The sequence below is a fragment of the Sebastes umbrosus genome, chromosome 12, assembly GCF_015220745.1.
Source record: "Sebastes umbrosus isolate fSebUmb1 chromosome 12, fSebUmb1.pri, whole genome shotgun sequence".
Taxonomy (NCBI): domain Eukaryota; kingdom Metazoa; phylum Chordata; class Actinopteri; order Perciformes; family Sebastidae; genus Sebastes; species Sebastes umbrosus.
This window is the reverse complement of record NC_051280.1, coordinates 20,229,169-20,246,409: the sequence shown is the minus strand read 5'-3', so window position 1 is coordinate 20,246,409 and position 17,241 is coordinate 20,229,169. Positions and strand designations below refer to the sequence as shown.

The 17,241-nt window shown below is 42.2% G+C and overlaps 2 protein-coding genes across 3 annotated transcripts in view; one reads left to right on the top strand and one right to left on the bottom strand.

Annotated features, from left to right (window-relative positions):
• The window catches only part of vwa5b2 (von Willebrand factor A domain containing 5B2), a 44,864-nt gene that overhangs the window by 10,657 nt on the left and 16,966 nt on the right, over positions 1–17,241 (top strand). For both annotated transcript variants that reach the window (XM_037787078.1, XM_037787079.1), the window contains exon 2: positions 15,002–15,312. The gene's annotated coding sequence lies outside the window, so the exon portion shown is untranslated. The remainder of the gene's footprint in view (positions 1–15,001; positions 15,313–17,241) is intronic.
• On the bottom strand, positions 174–8,545 carry prss56 (serine protease 56). Its single transcript, XM_037788403.1, has 12 exons — positions 7,278–8,545; positions 5,582–5,740; positions 4,918–5,470; positions 4,353–4,822; positions 4,145–4,287; positions 3,844–4,003; positions 3,549–3,741; positions 3,245–3,483; positions 2,905–3,107; positions 1,410–1,974; positions 1,193–1,299; positions 174–1,100 (listed from the first exon to the last, which is right to left on the bottom strand). Exons 1-12 carry the CDS (start codon positions 7,375–7,377, stop codon positions 927–929), a joined length of 3,066 nt encoding a protein of 1,021 aa, XP_037644331.1. The 5' UTR covers positions 7,378–8,545; the 3' UTR covers positions 174–926.

Sequence of the window (17,241 nt, the reverse complement as noted above, 5' to 3'; positions counted from 1 at the left end):
AGTGTCACTTCCTCAAGCAACTGTTGTCTTTACTCGCAATGCTCTGACTCATGACGGACAATAAGAGGCTCTAAAGGTCAACCTGTGTCCAGTTACAATTCCCCATCCTGTAAATAAGGAGTGAAGACAGGGAGGAGGTGGAGGGAGGTATGGTCACTACAGCCCAGCAGCTGCTGTGTTGATGGGAAAGCTTACCCTTAAAGGGTCGGAGGACTGAGGTCAATCTGGGGTCACAAGAGGAACCGATTGGCATCAACGCCTGTCTCCAGAGAGCACGTTTGGGTGTCAGCAGAAATGCCGTACACCAGCAGCAAAATACTGCAGGATTAGCAGCATTACTGTCAGCTAATTTGAATATCTCACATCGAAAAGTTCAATTTGGAATTACATAACTGCAGATTACCACAACACTCAACACAACATGCCATAGCATTAATAACAATTTTATTTATATACTGTATAGATTTTTTGTTTTATTACAAAAATACAAATGCTTTTCTCTATACAAATAAATAAGAATAAGGTAAGAATACGAATAATATAAACAGTCTGTGTGCTTCACAAGAGGTTCAACCTTTGCAAAAGACAATATGAATAACTTATCATTTTGTACAGATTCATAAGTTAGACAAGGCTGCGTCTCCAACCACGTAAAAAAAAAGAATTCCTGTGTCGTGACAGGTGGGCGATAGTTGGATTGATACATTCATGGTTGTGTTTTCATTCGGAGCCAAAGTCTGGCTCTCTGACGGGGAAAACAAAATAATGCTTTTCACAGGAGACGGCAGAATAAGTGCACTTTTATGTGCGTTTCTGTCCCATGACGAGGCTTTTCTGGTGGTCTCTTTGAGAGTCTTTGTGCTGTCGTCTCTCATTTGAGTCTGTCTTTTATTTTTCATGTCTTCTCACTTGCTGTTATGAAACAGTCAAGTCTTGAGTGCCTCCAGTGCCAAAGCGATGATCCTTGGCACGCTGCGGTAGAATGACTCGTTCTCTAGGCCCACAAGACTATAGAAGGTCAAAGGTCGTCCTCCCACTGTGGCCCTGACTCGTGCCTGGTAAAGTCCTCGATCATTCTTGGAGCTCAGATCTACTAACACCTGGATAAAAGAGAGAAAAAGGAGTAAATCAGAAGTGTTTCTTTTTACCAGATTTACTTCTCTTAACTTCTCCATCTAAAATGATAATTTACCTCTTGGAAGTTCATGCGTAGATTCTTGCTTGGGATGCTTAAGACCCAGCTGTAAGACTCTCTGACTTGGCCGACTTGCTGCGAGGACTCTCTCACTCCTGGACAAACTACAGGAACAAACATTTCATTTGAGAACATAGCATCTACCCATGAACAAATATTATATGTTGTGGGGGTATTTCATGAAAGTTTTGTCAGAACTAGGTGTGGCACATACTTTTCCCGCCGGCGCCAGGTATCTGCCTCTTGCGAAGAAGGCTCCTGTATTTTCTGTGAAGACTCTTTACAGCGTGCACAGCTTGTCTGGGGTCAGCGGTCGTCTCTGTGTGAGCGCCCTCAGTGACGACAGATGTTGACTGCGCTGGAAGCGCTGAAGATTTTAATTCTGTTCTTTCTTCATTCTCAACAAAAGTAAAATCCTCCGACGTGGCGCTCCATTCTACATCAGGAAGAGTGTCTCTATTGGACGAGGTTTCACTTTGTGACGCTTCTTCGGTCACAATTTCATCTTGTGTCCCCAATTTCTGCATTTCATCCATCAGGGCTGTTAGAAGTGACCAAGGTTTCTGGGATTTCTGGGAGGAGGAGGAGGGGCCGGTTTGGACTGGTGCTCCAGTGGAAGTAGTGGTTAAAGGGGGACTGTTGGGAGAATCCTCCTGGAGGTAGAGTGTGTCCAAGTGCAGGATGGGAGGAGCAGCAGCTCTGGAGTCCAATTTGGAGCGCAGAGTTGAGATAACGGATTGAAATTCTCCCTCCAGCTGATGCACTGAGGAGTCCTCTGTCTGGAGATGACGTGAAAAAAAAAGAGTTGGATATTAAGTATAGCTTTAAATAAATCCACAGCAAAACATTATCATAAATTGCCTTGTCTACATCTTCAATCACTGGCATCCTACATTTCCCAGACTGCCGTTCAAAGTCACAAGTCATCATGCCCCTTTAGTCATGTTGACTTTTTATGAATTCCTCCCTGTTGAATGCTCAAGCAAAATGATGAGTCTAGAAAGAAGCCTGTGCTCTTTGCAAGGCTTACTTAACCCATTTGTGCACAAAGTCTATTTAGCATGATAAAGAAAAATGCCACAATTGGTATGGACATATTTTGAGCAAGTATCTAACAGTACAACTTTGACATTTTTAAATCACTTGAAAAGGCGCTCTTTTATTAATAGTCAAAGTCAGGATTTTTTAAAAATTAGGAAAAAAACGCCAACGTTGTGTTTGTTAAATGTTTTCCATATGATTGTTACACCGCATATGTGTGCATATCTTTGATATTCAACTTGTTATGAGTTCATAGATACCAAATACTTGATAGTGCTCCTTGTAGTTTCTGAGATACAGCCATTTTTTTACATACTATATCAAGTATATGGGTACATGGGACTGCTGTTTTTCTGAAAATACAATGGACTCTTTTGCAAAAACAGTAGTCCCATGTGCCCAAAGACTAGATATAGTATGATGAGAAAAACATTTGAAAAATTCTTCACATTTGTGCTTATAGGCAAGCCCAGAGAAAACTTCCACAAAAGGAAATAAAAAAATTCAGTTGCGGGCACAAATGGGTTAATCAATAAGCCTCATTACTGATTTAGATTGTTGTATACTTTTCAAAGTATTTCTGAATATTCAAACATCAGACTGCGCTGGGAATATTTCAAAATGATGCGATGCAACCTCATCCGCATTTGGACATTTTAGAAATCTACCTGTGTGAAAAGCTTGTCCTCCTGTCTTGTTGGTGTGGAGGAGACGTCTGGGGATGTGTCGGTGTGTCGTCGGTTCAGGTCCTCCGCCATGTTTCTCAGGTATTTCTCCCAGTCATCCACTGAGGGTCCCACCTCTCTGAATAAGGCTCGGGCAACTGGAGAAAGAGCCTGCTCTGTTGGCACCACAGCTCCACCTAGCTGTTCTGCAAGTAAAAAAACACGCGTTAGAATAGTGACCGACTAGTGCACCCGAGAAAGACAGTTGTACTGCATAACACTGCAGGAAGTGAATGAGTATCTATACATTTTGATGGAATAACATAATCTGTCAATCATGTACCTTCAGTCTGTGTGAGACCGTGGCTCAGGCCCAGGTCCCTCCTCTCTCTGGTATGAATGAAAGCTGTGCTGTAGATGTGCTCCACCAGTTGAGGCAGAGTCTGAGTGAAGAAGGTCAAGTCGACTTTGTCCCGGATGTAGTCCTCAGCCCTCTGGAGCAAGTCCAACAGGGTTTGTAGGAACGAACGCAACTCTGGATGGCAGAGAGCGTGCAACAGGTCAGAAAACTCAAAGCATAACCTCAAATTAACATAATTCGTATTTTTGTTCTACATCCATCAAGCTGAGCAATTGAATAAGAGTACTCACGGCATTTCTTAAAGCGGGTGAGACACTTTTCCTCGGCCATTCGGCTGCAGGCACTGGCAGACTGACCAGCGGGGCAGGTCAGGGTGTAGAAGCGACAGAGAGAGCTGAACTCTGACCTCTGTTCCTCCTCCGTCATTTCTGTTGTCTTGAGAAGCTCCTGACATGTTGGCTCCCTGCTTCCAAATGACTCTAAAAAAAGATAAGCACATTGAAGATAGTATTTTAATATTTAGACGCTGTGAGTCAGAATATTTTAGTTTCTGTGGTGTTTTATTGTTGCTTGGAACTCACTCTGTATCTCAGACTGAATCCAGTCAGAGAAAGCAGACACCCGTGTATAGACTCCAGGCTTGCCCTTCTCCCCACAGCCGTCTCCCCAGGAGGTGATGCCATAGAGCTGGAAGCGACCTGAAATACGGTCCTGGTAGATCAGGGGGCCTCCAGAATCTCCCTGCCGATGACAGAATATCCACCAGAAGTTAAAAAAAGTTTATACTGTTTACAGAAAATGGCTTGGGTGTCAGAAAAAAAAAAGTGCATCAGAAATAAGACCTGAGTGATGGGGAATCTCAGAAAATGTCGCTCTGCCCACCTGACAGGAGTCTATGCCTCCAGAGAGATAGCCAGCACACAGCATAGTGTTGGTGACCAGTTCTTTGCCAAGGGCGCTCTTACAGGTGCTCTGAGGCAGCAAGGGCACCTTGGCCTCCATCACCACGTCAGCAGATGGGCCGTCTATTGAGAAAAACACACACAGAAATGCACCATGTTGACTAGATGGGTTTAAATATTTAGCTTGCAGAAAACTAAGCTATAAATAACTCTAAAGTGAAAATCCATGTGAATTATCTCCCACTCACCCTCAAAGAGGGAGCCCCAGCCTGCCACCAGACATGGACTGCCAGTAGGGGGATCCATGCCAGAGGGGAGACACACTGGAGTGACCCGGCCGGACAGGACCACTGGGGACGTCAGCTCCACCAGGGCTATGTCGTTGTTAAACGTCTTTGGGTTGAACTGCAGGAGGAGGTGGAGACAGTTTGATTGATTGAATGACAGACTGATCTGGTTGTTTGATTGTTTGACCAGGGAGGGGTGACGGGACAGATAATCTATTCCTATCCCACTATATATACTGTATCCCACACTTTGGATTCTTACCTTAGGATGAGGGATGATGCGATTCACTTTGAGAAGCTGCTCATCAGGGTCCGTCTTTGTGATGTCAAACTCCCCCACCACGGCTGTCCAGTAGCTCTCACTTCGGCTGCTACAGAGGTCAGAACAATAAGAGGAAGAAATTTACTATAATAATCTCCACAAATCAAAGATTATAGTTGCAGAAAAACAGTGATGCACACTCACCCAGCAAAACAATGAGCAGCAGTGACCACCCAGGAGCTGTCCACCAGGACCCCTCCGCACATCAGGCCACCATCTAGCTGGAGGTTGACCAGCCAGGGCCAGCTACCTGGAGGAGCAGGCGAGCCGCCTACGATCCGCGAGCGAGGCTGTGTGACGTTTTGTGATGACCTCTGACCGCACACTGCTGCTGGAACAGAGAGACGCTGATCAAAAACTGCAGCAAAATGAGTTTTGTGTAGAGAAACATGAGCCTCACGAACACATGAATACTTTATCGTGAACACACGTATCCCCTCACCCTGTGCATGCGTCTGTGTAGCAGGTTCCAGGTTCTGCATTGTGTTAAGCAGGCTGCACTGGAGGACGCGGGCGCTGCAGCTCTCACCCATGATCCTGATGCAGCTCTCTTTGTCCAGTTCACCAGCTGGACAGCGATGCTGATAGTACGCACATGCCTGGCTCAGAGCCCAACTCCGCTCGGCTTCATCTTGAAGCTTCTGGGCCTTACTTATGACATCACAGCTGGGCTCTGATAAGGCATTGGCAGGAGACACTGTTGGGGTGAGAAGGGAAGTTATGGACACATTAAGAAAGCATTAATACAGGACAACGTGACTCAAAATGTTAAGAATGAAAAGGGCAAGCGGAGGAATGTTTTACTCACAACAGGAGCCAGACAGCTGCCCACAGTCCTGAAACAAACAGGGAGCGCAGCCCCGGCAGCCTGCTTCAGCCCGACTCCTCTCAGACGATGCACGCTCGAGAGCAGACAGAGCGCTAGTCATGGCTGCCTCCAGAACCACGGTGCCACGATCGGACAGAGCTGCAGGAGAGGACGGGAAGGAAGAGAAAAGAGAGCAAAAATGTGAGACAAGTTAGGGAAGATGAAGAAGAGGAGGCATGGCCAGAGGGAGAAGAAGACACAGACAGTGCATACAGGAGCCAGACCAATATATTGACCATGCTGATATGCAGATATTGCTGTATATGCCGGCCAATTTGTGACAGGAAATTGCAGTACAATGGCAAACTCAACTGTCCTGGTCAGTATATATCTTGGTAACTTATGAAGTCTTATAAAAATGTTTGCGTTTGAAATAAATATTGACATCAGTAGCGGCCTGGTTGGGCTCCAGTGCACTTACTTTTCAGAGTAATAGATTTTTGATGAACCTATGTATATTTACTGAATTCTGACGAAATAGGAAAGACATCGAGGTCGTTACATGGAAGACCGTCGCTTGCTGTGGGAACATCATGTGTGTACGTGAGCATCAGTATAAACCGGTGCAGCTTTCTGTTATGTGTGTGAGTAGCCCCCTTTTTCTCATGCTGCTCTTTGAGCTCATTGGTAGCACGTTAGGGGAGCTAGCTCACGCTCAGCTCGCTGGTGAGGCTTCCGCAGACACACATCAATCGGGGCCGCCGGCCCTGCAGCCCCCCCTCTGTGCCGCGCCACATCACAGGATAGGCCACTAACAACAACAATGCTGATTGAAGACTTAATTAGAAGGCCAGGGCTGAGCTGGCAGAGGCTGGCGGGGCAGGAACAGGCCCTAGGGGCACGGGGCTGGCAGCCCCGGGGCGGCTGGGACCCCGAGTCCCCTTGTTCTAAACACTCCAAACACACACCGCCATCACCAGCCGCTTCTATGAAGGCTCTGCTGTACTCAGCACTTCAACCAGAGAAGGCCAGAGGTCCCTCACCACTGTGCTTTAACACTTTAAGTTTCTCTGCAGTGGCTCTCTGACAAGCCTGCCCATAACTGATCACATTGAAGACATTGCTGAAATGCAGTCTAATGAAGTGTGTTGTATTATTTATTTTAAGGTTAGACACCTGCTACTCACCATAAAACACTAAAGCATGTACTGTATGTGCCCAAGAATATCATCAATCATCCAACTTAAAGAAAGTAGGCCTTTAGCAAAACAAAACATTTCTACATTTATTTCTTACTTCTTTGTAAGACGTAAGAAGCTGTTTGTGTGTGCCAGCTGTTTGGCTACATCAGCTTGCATCAGATCTGTGTATGACACTCATATTTAAGATATTGGACTGTCTCATCGGGATTAGTAGTACGGTATCACCAGATGTTTTGTCCGCTTAACTCTTGGAGAGATATACATGCTTTTGAAGCATCATCAGTGTTTGGTTTGCAGGGTTCTCACTATGATGCATTAAATAAAATAGATAAAGACCATATACTGTATATATATCCTATGTAAAAGTAATTGGTTAGCTCCACCATTTCAGGATGTCTGCAACACTCATGCTTAAAATGCAGTAATCACTACGGTTGTCACTATTCTTAACATTTCCATACTTGAGCAACAATACAAACGTCTAGAAAGATTACCTTTGAGTGCACTCTGGGGCATCCTGTAGACCTCTCGACCTGTCGGGGCTCCCAGCAAGCAGTCGAGTCCCGTAAGCAGCAGTGATATCAGCAGCAGCATGGTGTCAGAGCATCAGACCTCCACTCGGCAGTGACAACACGCAAACAGGCAGGAGACACGCGAAGAGGATGCAGAGGTGCTGGAGGTGAGGCGAGCCTGCAGTGCTTCCAGGTCCTTGTTGTCTCTGCAATCCTTAACCGTCTCCCTCCTCCTGACTCTCTGGGCTCTCTCCCACACTGTGGTGCAGGGCATCTGTCTGTAAGTTTACTTCTGGGAACAATAGGTGCCTGGAGTGGTCCCTGGTATATATAGAGCCCCCAGGGGAACACCAGTAAGAGGGAGGAGGGGGGAGAGGATAGGGAAGAGAGAGAGGGAGGAGGGAGAACTGCTCCCATGGCCAATACACAAACAGATGAATTCATTAAGACTGTGACAGCAAATCGGGTGCAACTTGCCAAGGCTGGACATTACAAAGAGGTTTGGTTCTATGAAAAGAGACAGGGGGAGGGAAAGAGAGATGCAGATAGGGAGGGGGGAGAAGGGGAAAGCGGAGCGATTGGCTGGGCGGCAGGAAAGGGGGTGTTGTTTGAATTAATTAATGTGAGAGGAAGAGGGAGAAAGTTATGCCGATAAGGATATGGGCTGATGTGACACTGGAGTAGAAGAACGTACAGCGAGAGAGAAGTCTGAACTGAAGAGTCACAGCGTGAGCAGAGCGAGCAGGAGATGGATGGAGGGAGGTTGAGTGCGAGAGGGAGAGAGAGAGGGAGAGGGAAGTGTCTGCCATTCTGCATGCCCCTCAAAGAGGGCATTGTCCCCGGCGTCCCTCTGAGGATGCCCACATCAAAGCCGTCCCCCGGGCATCACTTGGCCGCCGCCTCCATTGATCACTTACAGTCTTTTATCCCCCCCATTAAAATATTGTCAGTTCACATCACTTTTGTCTTTCTCTGCTGAACTCTGCTTTTGTTACATAAAGATACAGTAAAAAAAAAGAAGGAAAAAAGCGTGCATGAACATGATGTATTTTTAAAGTCCAAGAGAAATCATTCATTGAACAAATTAAAACATTCTTTTGTTTTAGCGTTTTTGCATTTATTGTCAACTTTTTGGTCGTGTCTTGTCACCGCACCCGCATACTGACTTTCAGACAAATTGATTATTTAATCAGGAAGATATCCTTCTGATTAAATAACACACATTCATAGTGTTTTTATTGAAAAAGTGAAAATGCCACAGAACACATGAGCCGATATGTGTCTAAATCTTTAGATACTGTAGCTCGTTGTCTTTGTCATCTTTTTTTACAGCTCAAACAATAACATAATGTGAGATACATCTTCCTCTGTAAAACAATATCACAGTGAATATGTAAAGCATTATCACCACTCCCTGTTTTAATAATGCTGCATGTATTTATGTGGAGAAATGGAAATTAACTGTAAGAGGAGAGACAAATTAAAACTTTACATTTTATGTGCATTCAAGGTGCCATTCTGCATTAAATAATCTCAGATTTTTTTATTTTGTATAGTCACTGTGTATTGAACCTAAGAGTGTCACGATATACCGATACTAACGTGATATTTACAGATGAAATATTGATATCATGTTAATAATACACATATGATAATATCGTGTAAGCAATGCAGCGCCTCTTAAATCATTTTATATATACAGTTATGGTTACAGACTCTCGCTCCACCTCACTACACTCATATTTTGAGTGTAATTCATCAGACAATAAAGAGACAAAACGCACTATAAACGAAGCTAAAGATGAATTTGACTGATAGCATTTTTTTTTTCAAATTGTCTATAGATATCGTGATAATATCGTTATTGTGAAGTCTTTCGGCCACAATAATCGTGTGGTGAAAATCTGATATTGTGACCGCCCTAATTGAACCAAAACAGTTGCTTCTGTGTGCTGGAGGATGCAAGATATGCTCATACGTAATGTGTCAAAATCAGAAGTTTGCTTAGTCTAGACTGTCACTGTACGTCAAAGCATCTTCATATTGGAGGACACATTTTTCTCTTCCACAAAACAAAAACCCAGGTGTGATTCTAATTCTTAAATTCGAATGCAAATCACTGCTTATACCGTTACAGTATACTACCGCATTGGATGGTAAAAATCTCTGCAGAGAGGGATAAAACTGGATTAAACAAAATGTTCTGTACGTTCACAGGCAACAGACAGGGTCACAGTCTACATGGACACAGAAAGAAGTCTGTGCCGACCAGTAACCCAATCGAGAAGCACAAATTGGAGTCAACTTTGAGCCAACATACTAACTGGCTGAACGATAAAAAGAGTGGCGGCCGAATCTAGCAGGGCATTATCAAAGAGAGCCGTCCACTGCTGCCACAAGCCAGCACCGAGCTCTAACTGACAACAACATACAGTACGTGTTAGAGAGTGTGGGCCTCTGGTGAATTCAAATGCTGTGATGGTGAAACAACTGCAATCAACCATACATATGCTAAGGATAAGAAACATAAACAATCTTATGAAGACGAATAAAGAGGATGAGGAGTCAGAGTTAGACCAGATAGAAAAATGACACGTCCTTCTCTTGAAGCTTTGCTTTCAGACGTTTGTTAGTGTGTGTATGTTTTGTTGTGTGTGCATTGTGCCCCAGCCCCCTCTATGCACCCGTGCGGCACAATGGCCCTGAGATCTGAGAGCAGGCTCAGGCGGAGCGGAGCGGGAACGGCATGGGACAAACGGGCGGCACTCTTTCATTCCTTCGCTCCCTCAACCCGTCTGCCTTTGATGTCCTTTTGATTAATTTGCCTTCTGCTCACTCTTCCTTCATCATCTCCCCACCGAACATGGAGCACTCGGCCTCTCTTTTCTCCACAAACGGTGATGTTCTCTACCTTATCTGCTCTTGTCCAACGGTGGCTACATTCAATCATTAACACTGCCAGTCAAAAGATTGTGCTTACTTTATATTTGTACTTTATTATATGATCTAAACTAGATGCAGCGTGATGCATTAGTGATCACGTCATGACTTATTTTACCAGAAATGGTGGTTCCCAAACTTTTTCCTAAAGGGACCCTTTTTCTATCATTGAGTAAACTGACTAAGCGACATATTTTAGGGATATTTCATATTATATTCAATGTTTAATAATAACAGTACAGAAAAACTGATAAACTGTACAATTAACCCAAATAGTGAACGCAATAACTGCAGAAAGTTTGTGTAAAACGAGTGATTTGATTGAATTTTGAGATTACTTACTGTGAATAATGCATCAGAGATTAGTTTTCCTATTATTTTTAGAAACTTTTAATACAATTCTCTGTCTGTATTATGATTTTTTTTTTTTTTTTTTTTTTAAACAACCACTTTATAGGCTTCTTTTTTTTTGACAAATTCTGTGTTTCCTTCTCACTGAAGCTTTGACCATTGTTCTATTAGCTCTTTGGTTGTTTTAACCGCGCACGTTTCTAATGCAAGACGAGGCTGTTTAGCAGAGAGTGAAGAGTCTGTGACAATAGCTTGTGTTCAGGTTTTCACCGTGCCCTTATCCTGTTTATCTTAAATAATGATCCAAACTTTAAAAATAACAATTTCATTTAGTTGTCTTCACAGAAATTAATGAAATGCTGGGATATAGGTCAACTGTATATTTTTAAGATAAGTTGTCTTACACCCTTAAAATCAAGAAGGCCTCATGACCCTGTGTGAAGATTTAGCGACCATTAGTGGGGGTCGGGACCCCCAGGTTGGGAACCAGTGGCCTAGAGCTCTATCAATATATATACTTAAGCAGACAACATTAAGTTCTCTAATTAATGGCACAGTTTATGTTTTTTTCCATGACTAGTTGAGTTTTCCAGTGCACCCGCCTTTAATAAAGCACTAAATTAGGTTCATCATGTACCCATGAAGGTTGTTGAAAACCATCTCATTTCAGAAAAACGTTTCTGATCTGCTTGATGAACATAAACCAAGCAGGTGTCTTGTTGACCTCCTGATGATCCTAAATGGGCCCAACTTTAGTTAATTCTATAAATCTAAATTAAATCCTCTGCTGCTCTCATATGCCTTTGATTGATTAATTTCTCTACTTTTATTTCCTTTTTGGGCATCTCATCTTACAACTGTATTTCTGGTCTTTTATCATTTTGCTATCTCATTTTGTTTTATCTTAGTTCATTTTTGTTGTTGTTTTGTTGTACTTATGTAAAGCACTTTGAATTGCTTTTTGTTTGAAAGGTGCTATCCAAATAAAGTTGCCTTGCCCTGCCTAAGCTGAAAAGTTGCATGACCATGAGTAAGAAAGACATTGTTTGTTTCTCTCATTTGAATTAAAGGAACAGTGTGTAGCATTTCGGAGGATGTATTAGCAGAAATAGAATATAATACTCATAACTATTTTATAATCACCTGGAACTAAGAATTGTGTGTTTTCGTTAGCTTAGAATGAGTCCTTCATATCTACACAGAGAGCGAGTCCTCATCACGGAGTCTACAGTTTCTACAATAGTAGAACAGACAAACCAAACAGAGCCTTTCACGTTTTTACATTAAAAACCGTAGTTCTCCGACACGCTTGTGAAACCGCCAGCCGCCGCCTGACTTCCGTTCCTTTGTTACTATGGTAAGGATGGCCTCTGAGCGAGGCGAACGGCGTTACCACGGTTTTGCCCTCAGCGGCTCACGTTACTGCAGTATTGGAAAGGGAGGAGTGAGCGGAGAGGTACTCAGTTGGTTGCAATCTGCAACCACACCACTAGATGTTGCTAAATCCTACACACAGTACCTGTAACACACACAAGTGTTTGTACAAGACAATCACAATTGCATTGCATTTCCGGTAGGTAGAAGGACTTTAAACAGTTGAGTATCTCGTGCCCAAAGTGATTTTGTTTTTTTCTCGGGTGACAGCTTAACTTATTTAACTGTCTATGAGTTTGTCCTCAGTTTTAGTGAGTCACTAAAATGCATATTCGTCTCTCAGGTTATAACTGTTCACATCAAATTGCTTGGAAAAATAAGTGGCAGACAAGATTGATAAAATCATGCGAGAAGTGTGTTTGTGTTTGACACAGCCGTGATTGGACTAGCTGGGCTGCAGAAATTCATGTGAATGCACAATCATCTGTTGAACCGTCTAGATGTGATTTACTTTGGGGTGCACAGGCTCGTCACCGGCTGGCTGCTCGAGCAGGTTACATAAAGAAAACACACAATGCTCGGCACGAAATCACACCACAATGAGAACCTTAACAACAATCGTGTTGAATAACACCCAGGTATTGTGTTCAGTTATGAAACCATTTCTCCCATTGTCTCAGGCAGAAAACAATTGAAATCTAGGTCAGTGGGGTACGCAACGGAGAAGAGGTTCCCAACATATCAGCACAGACAGACACTTGAACCCCCCGACAATAGTCAAGCAGAAGCAGCTCGTCTGCACAGGCCTGTATCGGGTCATTGTTAGACATGTTGTTAATTAGATCTATTATGACCTCGACAATCACATTAACTGCCATTAAATGCACATTAACCACCAACTGTTCAATAATGAAATATCCACTTTATCTAAATGGAGCAATGATGATGATGTGGTTGATTAAATTTAAGATTATTTTTAATTTCCTGCTAACAATTAAACGACACAGGCCCTTTGTCTTGTCATACAGAGTCATATTTTTATTGAATAAAAGTACTCGGTAAAATTCAATCACGGTTTGCATGACGAAATAAAAGTTAGATTTTATAATTACATTTGGTTTTGTTTGTGAATGTTTATTTATGAACAAAGTGAAGGCTCCTTTGTCTCCTCAGCCCAGCCATAACATGGGGTGGGCCCCCTTCCCACAATGATGCTTTGATGCTCCGTGATACTGCAGGCTGTATCTTTGACATCTGAGCTAAGTTTGAGGGGTGAAAACCTGATTAGCCACATACCCTTCTGTCCTTTTGCTCTTCCAGGCTTTGGTTTGTAGATGTATTGGAACTGCTTAGCAGGTGAATTCATCCTACCTGCAGGGAGGGACACCTTTTTGCACTTCACTCTGTCCACCTGCTGCCTCAAACTCTTTGCACCCAAAGCCACAATGAACAGTACCAGAAAGAGCAAACCATTTGTTTGTTATATATAGATGTACCTTATTGCAAATATATATAATGTAGAATCACACTTTATATCGCTACAAATTAACAGTAGAACACTTTTGCATTGCCAAAGAAAAGTGTACTGTTACCAGTCAACAAGTTTCTAGAGTAAAAAAATGGTCTTATTTAAATAGTAAGTGCAAACAATTGAGCTTAGATAAGGAAAAGTGCAATGTCCTTGCTACGACCAAGGCCTATTGAAAGAGGCTGGGTCACACGTAAGCAACCCCTCATATCTTTGGGGGTAAAACACATGCGCAGTAAAATCTGGTCTGCACTCGCCGAAATTGAGCCACTCGCAACGCACAACCTCAGCTTCAGTTAGACACCGCATGTTATACCCCATACCCCAAGACCCGTGTCTGCCTGTGTCCTAGCCTTCTTCAATACGCCTTGGCTACGACAGTATGTCCAGTTGTTTTCACTTGTTCCAGCCATGGATGTATTAAGGTACCAGCTTCCATGTGCATACAACACTTCCCTCTACTTCCAAACACTGACCAGCATCTGTTAGATGTATGAGACTCATGGGACAAATCTGAGAATGGAGAATTTGTATGTCAAACAGTGTAAAAGCAAAAAGTGGAAAGAATTTTAGGCGTGAAAATTGAATTAAACTTATATACTAAAAATAAATATTATAAATATATGTTAATTAGTCTGTACTGAGAAATACATTACATAATGTAACTGTGTAGTTCTACCTTTACGGCCAAGTTGGCAGTGAAATGTCTTGAAAGCTGCTAATAGCAGAAAACAGTTGTAATTCTGGTCTAACAGAAGTAAGCAGAGAACAGATAAAAATGCTGTTCTTGGTGAATGCCAAAGACTAAATATAGCTCCTGTTTAGACAGCTGAATAAGGGAGAAAAAGAAGAAACTCTATATTAAGTGATTCCAGTCCATTACTGACATGCTCCAGCTGACTTGAAAAGGCTGACATCTAGTGTCACAATATAGAAACTTCTTTTAATAGAGTTGTAGTCAGAGTTATCCTCCACTGGAACTGCAATATTCTGCAAGGCCTTGAATGCATGGATGTTATCGACGCGGGTTTGATAGGATCACACACCTTTGGTTCCTTTGTCAAGCAACATGATATGCTCACTGGGAAAGAAAATTACACTAACTGATGCTTTTGGTATAGACTACTGTTAAGTTAGATGATGTTAGTTCATATTGTATATTTCATAGAGGTTTAAAAGCGGTAATAAGTAAAGTGAAGTTCATACTATCATACATACTAGAGCAATGTATACTCAACCATTACTTACCTGCTTATACCTGAAAGGAGAGTAATTCTACAGCGAAACTGTTACTTACCTGTAATCTATATGAAAATATAATTCATTATAGATAGTAATGTGTGTTTGTGTCATTCTGCATGAGTTGTCAATGGAATTAAAATTATGAATATGTTTGATTATGGTGTGAAAGAATAAGTGGACAGTAGCTAAAAGCAGTCAGTATGTGATGAGTGAGTTCAAGCATGCACACGACAGAAAGCTGACGTCACCTGTATTTTCATATCTCCAACAGAAATTAAATGTGTTGCACCAGAGTGAACTTCATATCATTCCTGCCTTTTGGTGAGCGAGCCAGGAGGGGCAGTAGAGAATAACCACGAACCCCCACCCCTTCCATCCGGGGATGAGCCAGGAGCTAAATATGGGAGACACCCAGCACCTTCATGGCAAAGTGAGTGCAGCCCTATGGTACCTTGGAGAGAATGACCTCGTAGGAATCTGCAGGTACCTAAAGTGTGATGGGCTGCTAGACAGAGGAGATCCCCGCAGCAGACCCAGGAGGGCGCTCATTAAAGTGGCTGAAGAAACCAGGATGAAGGTGAGGTTAGTCAATACTTAACTAACCTATTGTTATTCATGATAGAGTTGAGAAAAAATTGGTACAGAAGAAACCACACAGAGACAATAACTTGAGGAAAAGTATTCTCTGCACACCAGCGAGAACTCGTAGGGCCCTATGATTTGCCTGCAGAGGAACCAGACACTAGACAATTAAAAATAACTTTATCAAACTACCAAAAGCTGCAAAAACCCAGTCTGTTGACTGGAGTTTGAAACACACAAGTTCGTCAGGTGGCCTTTTAACTGGATTATTCACTATGTTACTGAACTAGCCACTTGAGCATGTTTGGGAAATTTTGCATTTCATCAGAGACATTATTTAAAAAGTGAAGAATGTGATTGACTTGAGTTCCTTCGTCCAGAGACCTCGGCATAAATACATATGTAGAGAAAATGAAAAAGGCCACATGGAGGCAGTATGGGACACAGATTGGAAATACTGACTAACCTCTCTCTCTCTCTCTCTCTCTCTCTTACACTCACACACTGAAAAAGAGAGATGCTTTTAGTGATACCAGTAGTTGTCATACCCAAATGATATGTGTATGTGTTTACCTGATTAAGACCTCCACCACTTACTTCATCAATTCAAAGTGCAATTCAAAGAGCGCTAAATATGTTACATGTGTTATATGAAAAATATGGTACAATATATGATACAATAAAAGCTGAAGTCACAACAGGAACATCAAAACAAACAGTAGAGTGCTTCCAGCTGAAATATCAAAAGGAGTAATTCCACTATTCTGACCCTCACTGTCCTTTTCTCTTGCTGTCTTTCTGTCTCACACACACACACACACACACACACACACACACACGCCTGCAAACCATGTACCAAATAATGAAAAAAATGTGTTTTGTTATTCCTTATACTAATTATCTGTTACACCAGTTAAGTAAAGTAGGCCTGTTACCTTGCATCTGTGTTAACAAACATGGAGGCCACATAGCATTGATATTGATCCTGGTGGCATACTAAAATCAAAGCAATGGGCATTTCCACCAAAAATATGAAATTCTTTGGTAAATTTAAACGAGATATAGCAAAAATATACTTTACTGATGTTTCAACTTCGATCTCACGTTTAGAAGAAAACAATTATAGAAGAAAAATAATTTCTACTTAATTAATTAAAATGGTTAATCAAAAAAGTAATCATCAATAATCATTGTAAACATAATAACATTGGCAGGTATTTTCAGTTACAGTATAATTAATTGAGAAACACAAAATGCTGATTTTTAATCTGTAAGTCAAACTGCTCACTTATGTGATGCAGCAAGGTAATTAATAATCACTTTTGTTATTCCTTTGCAAACATTGGTCTATAACAAAGACTATATTTAATAAATTAAATGAGGTTTAGTAATAACATAAGAAGCAAACAATAACTAAAAAATATTCATGCTTTGATTGTATTTAGATTCATTTAAAAAAATATATAATAAATAGATACAAATCAACACGCAGCAAAATAGTTAGTCATGGTCATATGTCTCTATTACAGATGTAGCTTTACTGTTAGTTTTCAAGTTTGTAGCGTTGGACCCAATAAGCTGGAGAATAGATGACAAAAAGATGGTGCTTCTTTGGTCTCACCTACCTACGCCTGCTGCTGCTGTCTGACTGACCTGTTGGGAGAGGCAGAACACTTCACTCCCCCACCCCCTCCTCTCTCTGGCCAAGCCATTAGCCATGAATAATGGTGCTGCTACCATCACAGCCAATTGTCTGGATGAAAAGCAGGCTCTGCCTCACTTACTGTTGTGTGTTAGCTTGTGCCCCGAACAGCAGGTTCAGGATCATAGTTTCTGATCAGCTCTGTGGTTCAGGTCAGAGCAGGTAAGCAGATGACATTTCACTTAACAGGAAATGTAGGTTATCGCCTGCTGAGCTGCGTGTTGGTG

Excerpts from the sequence above, each read along its gene's own strand:
- prss56 (XM_037788403.1), bottom strand. The coding sequence starts at position 7,377 with ATGCTGCTGCTGATATCACTGCTGCTTACGGGACTCGACTGCTTGCTG. Across the intron at positions 3,108-3,244 it reads CGGTCTCACACAGACTGAAG|AACAGCTAGGTGGAGCTGTG; the intron begins GTACATGATTGA and ends TTTTACTTGCAG. Across the intron at positions 1,300-1,409 it reads ACCTGGCGCCGGCGGGAAAA|TTTGTCCAGGAGTGAGAGAG; the intron begins GTATGTGCCACA and ends TTGTTCCTGTAG.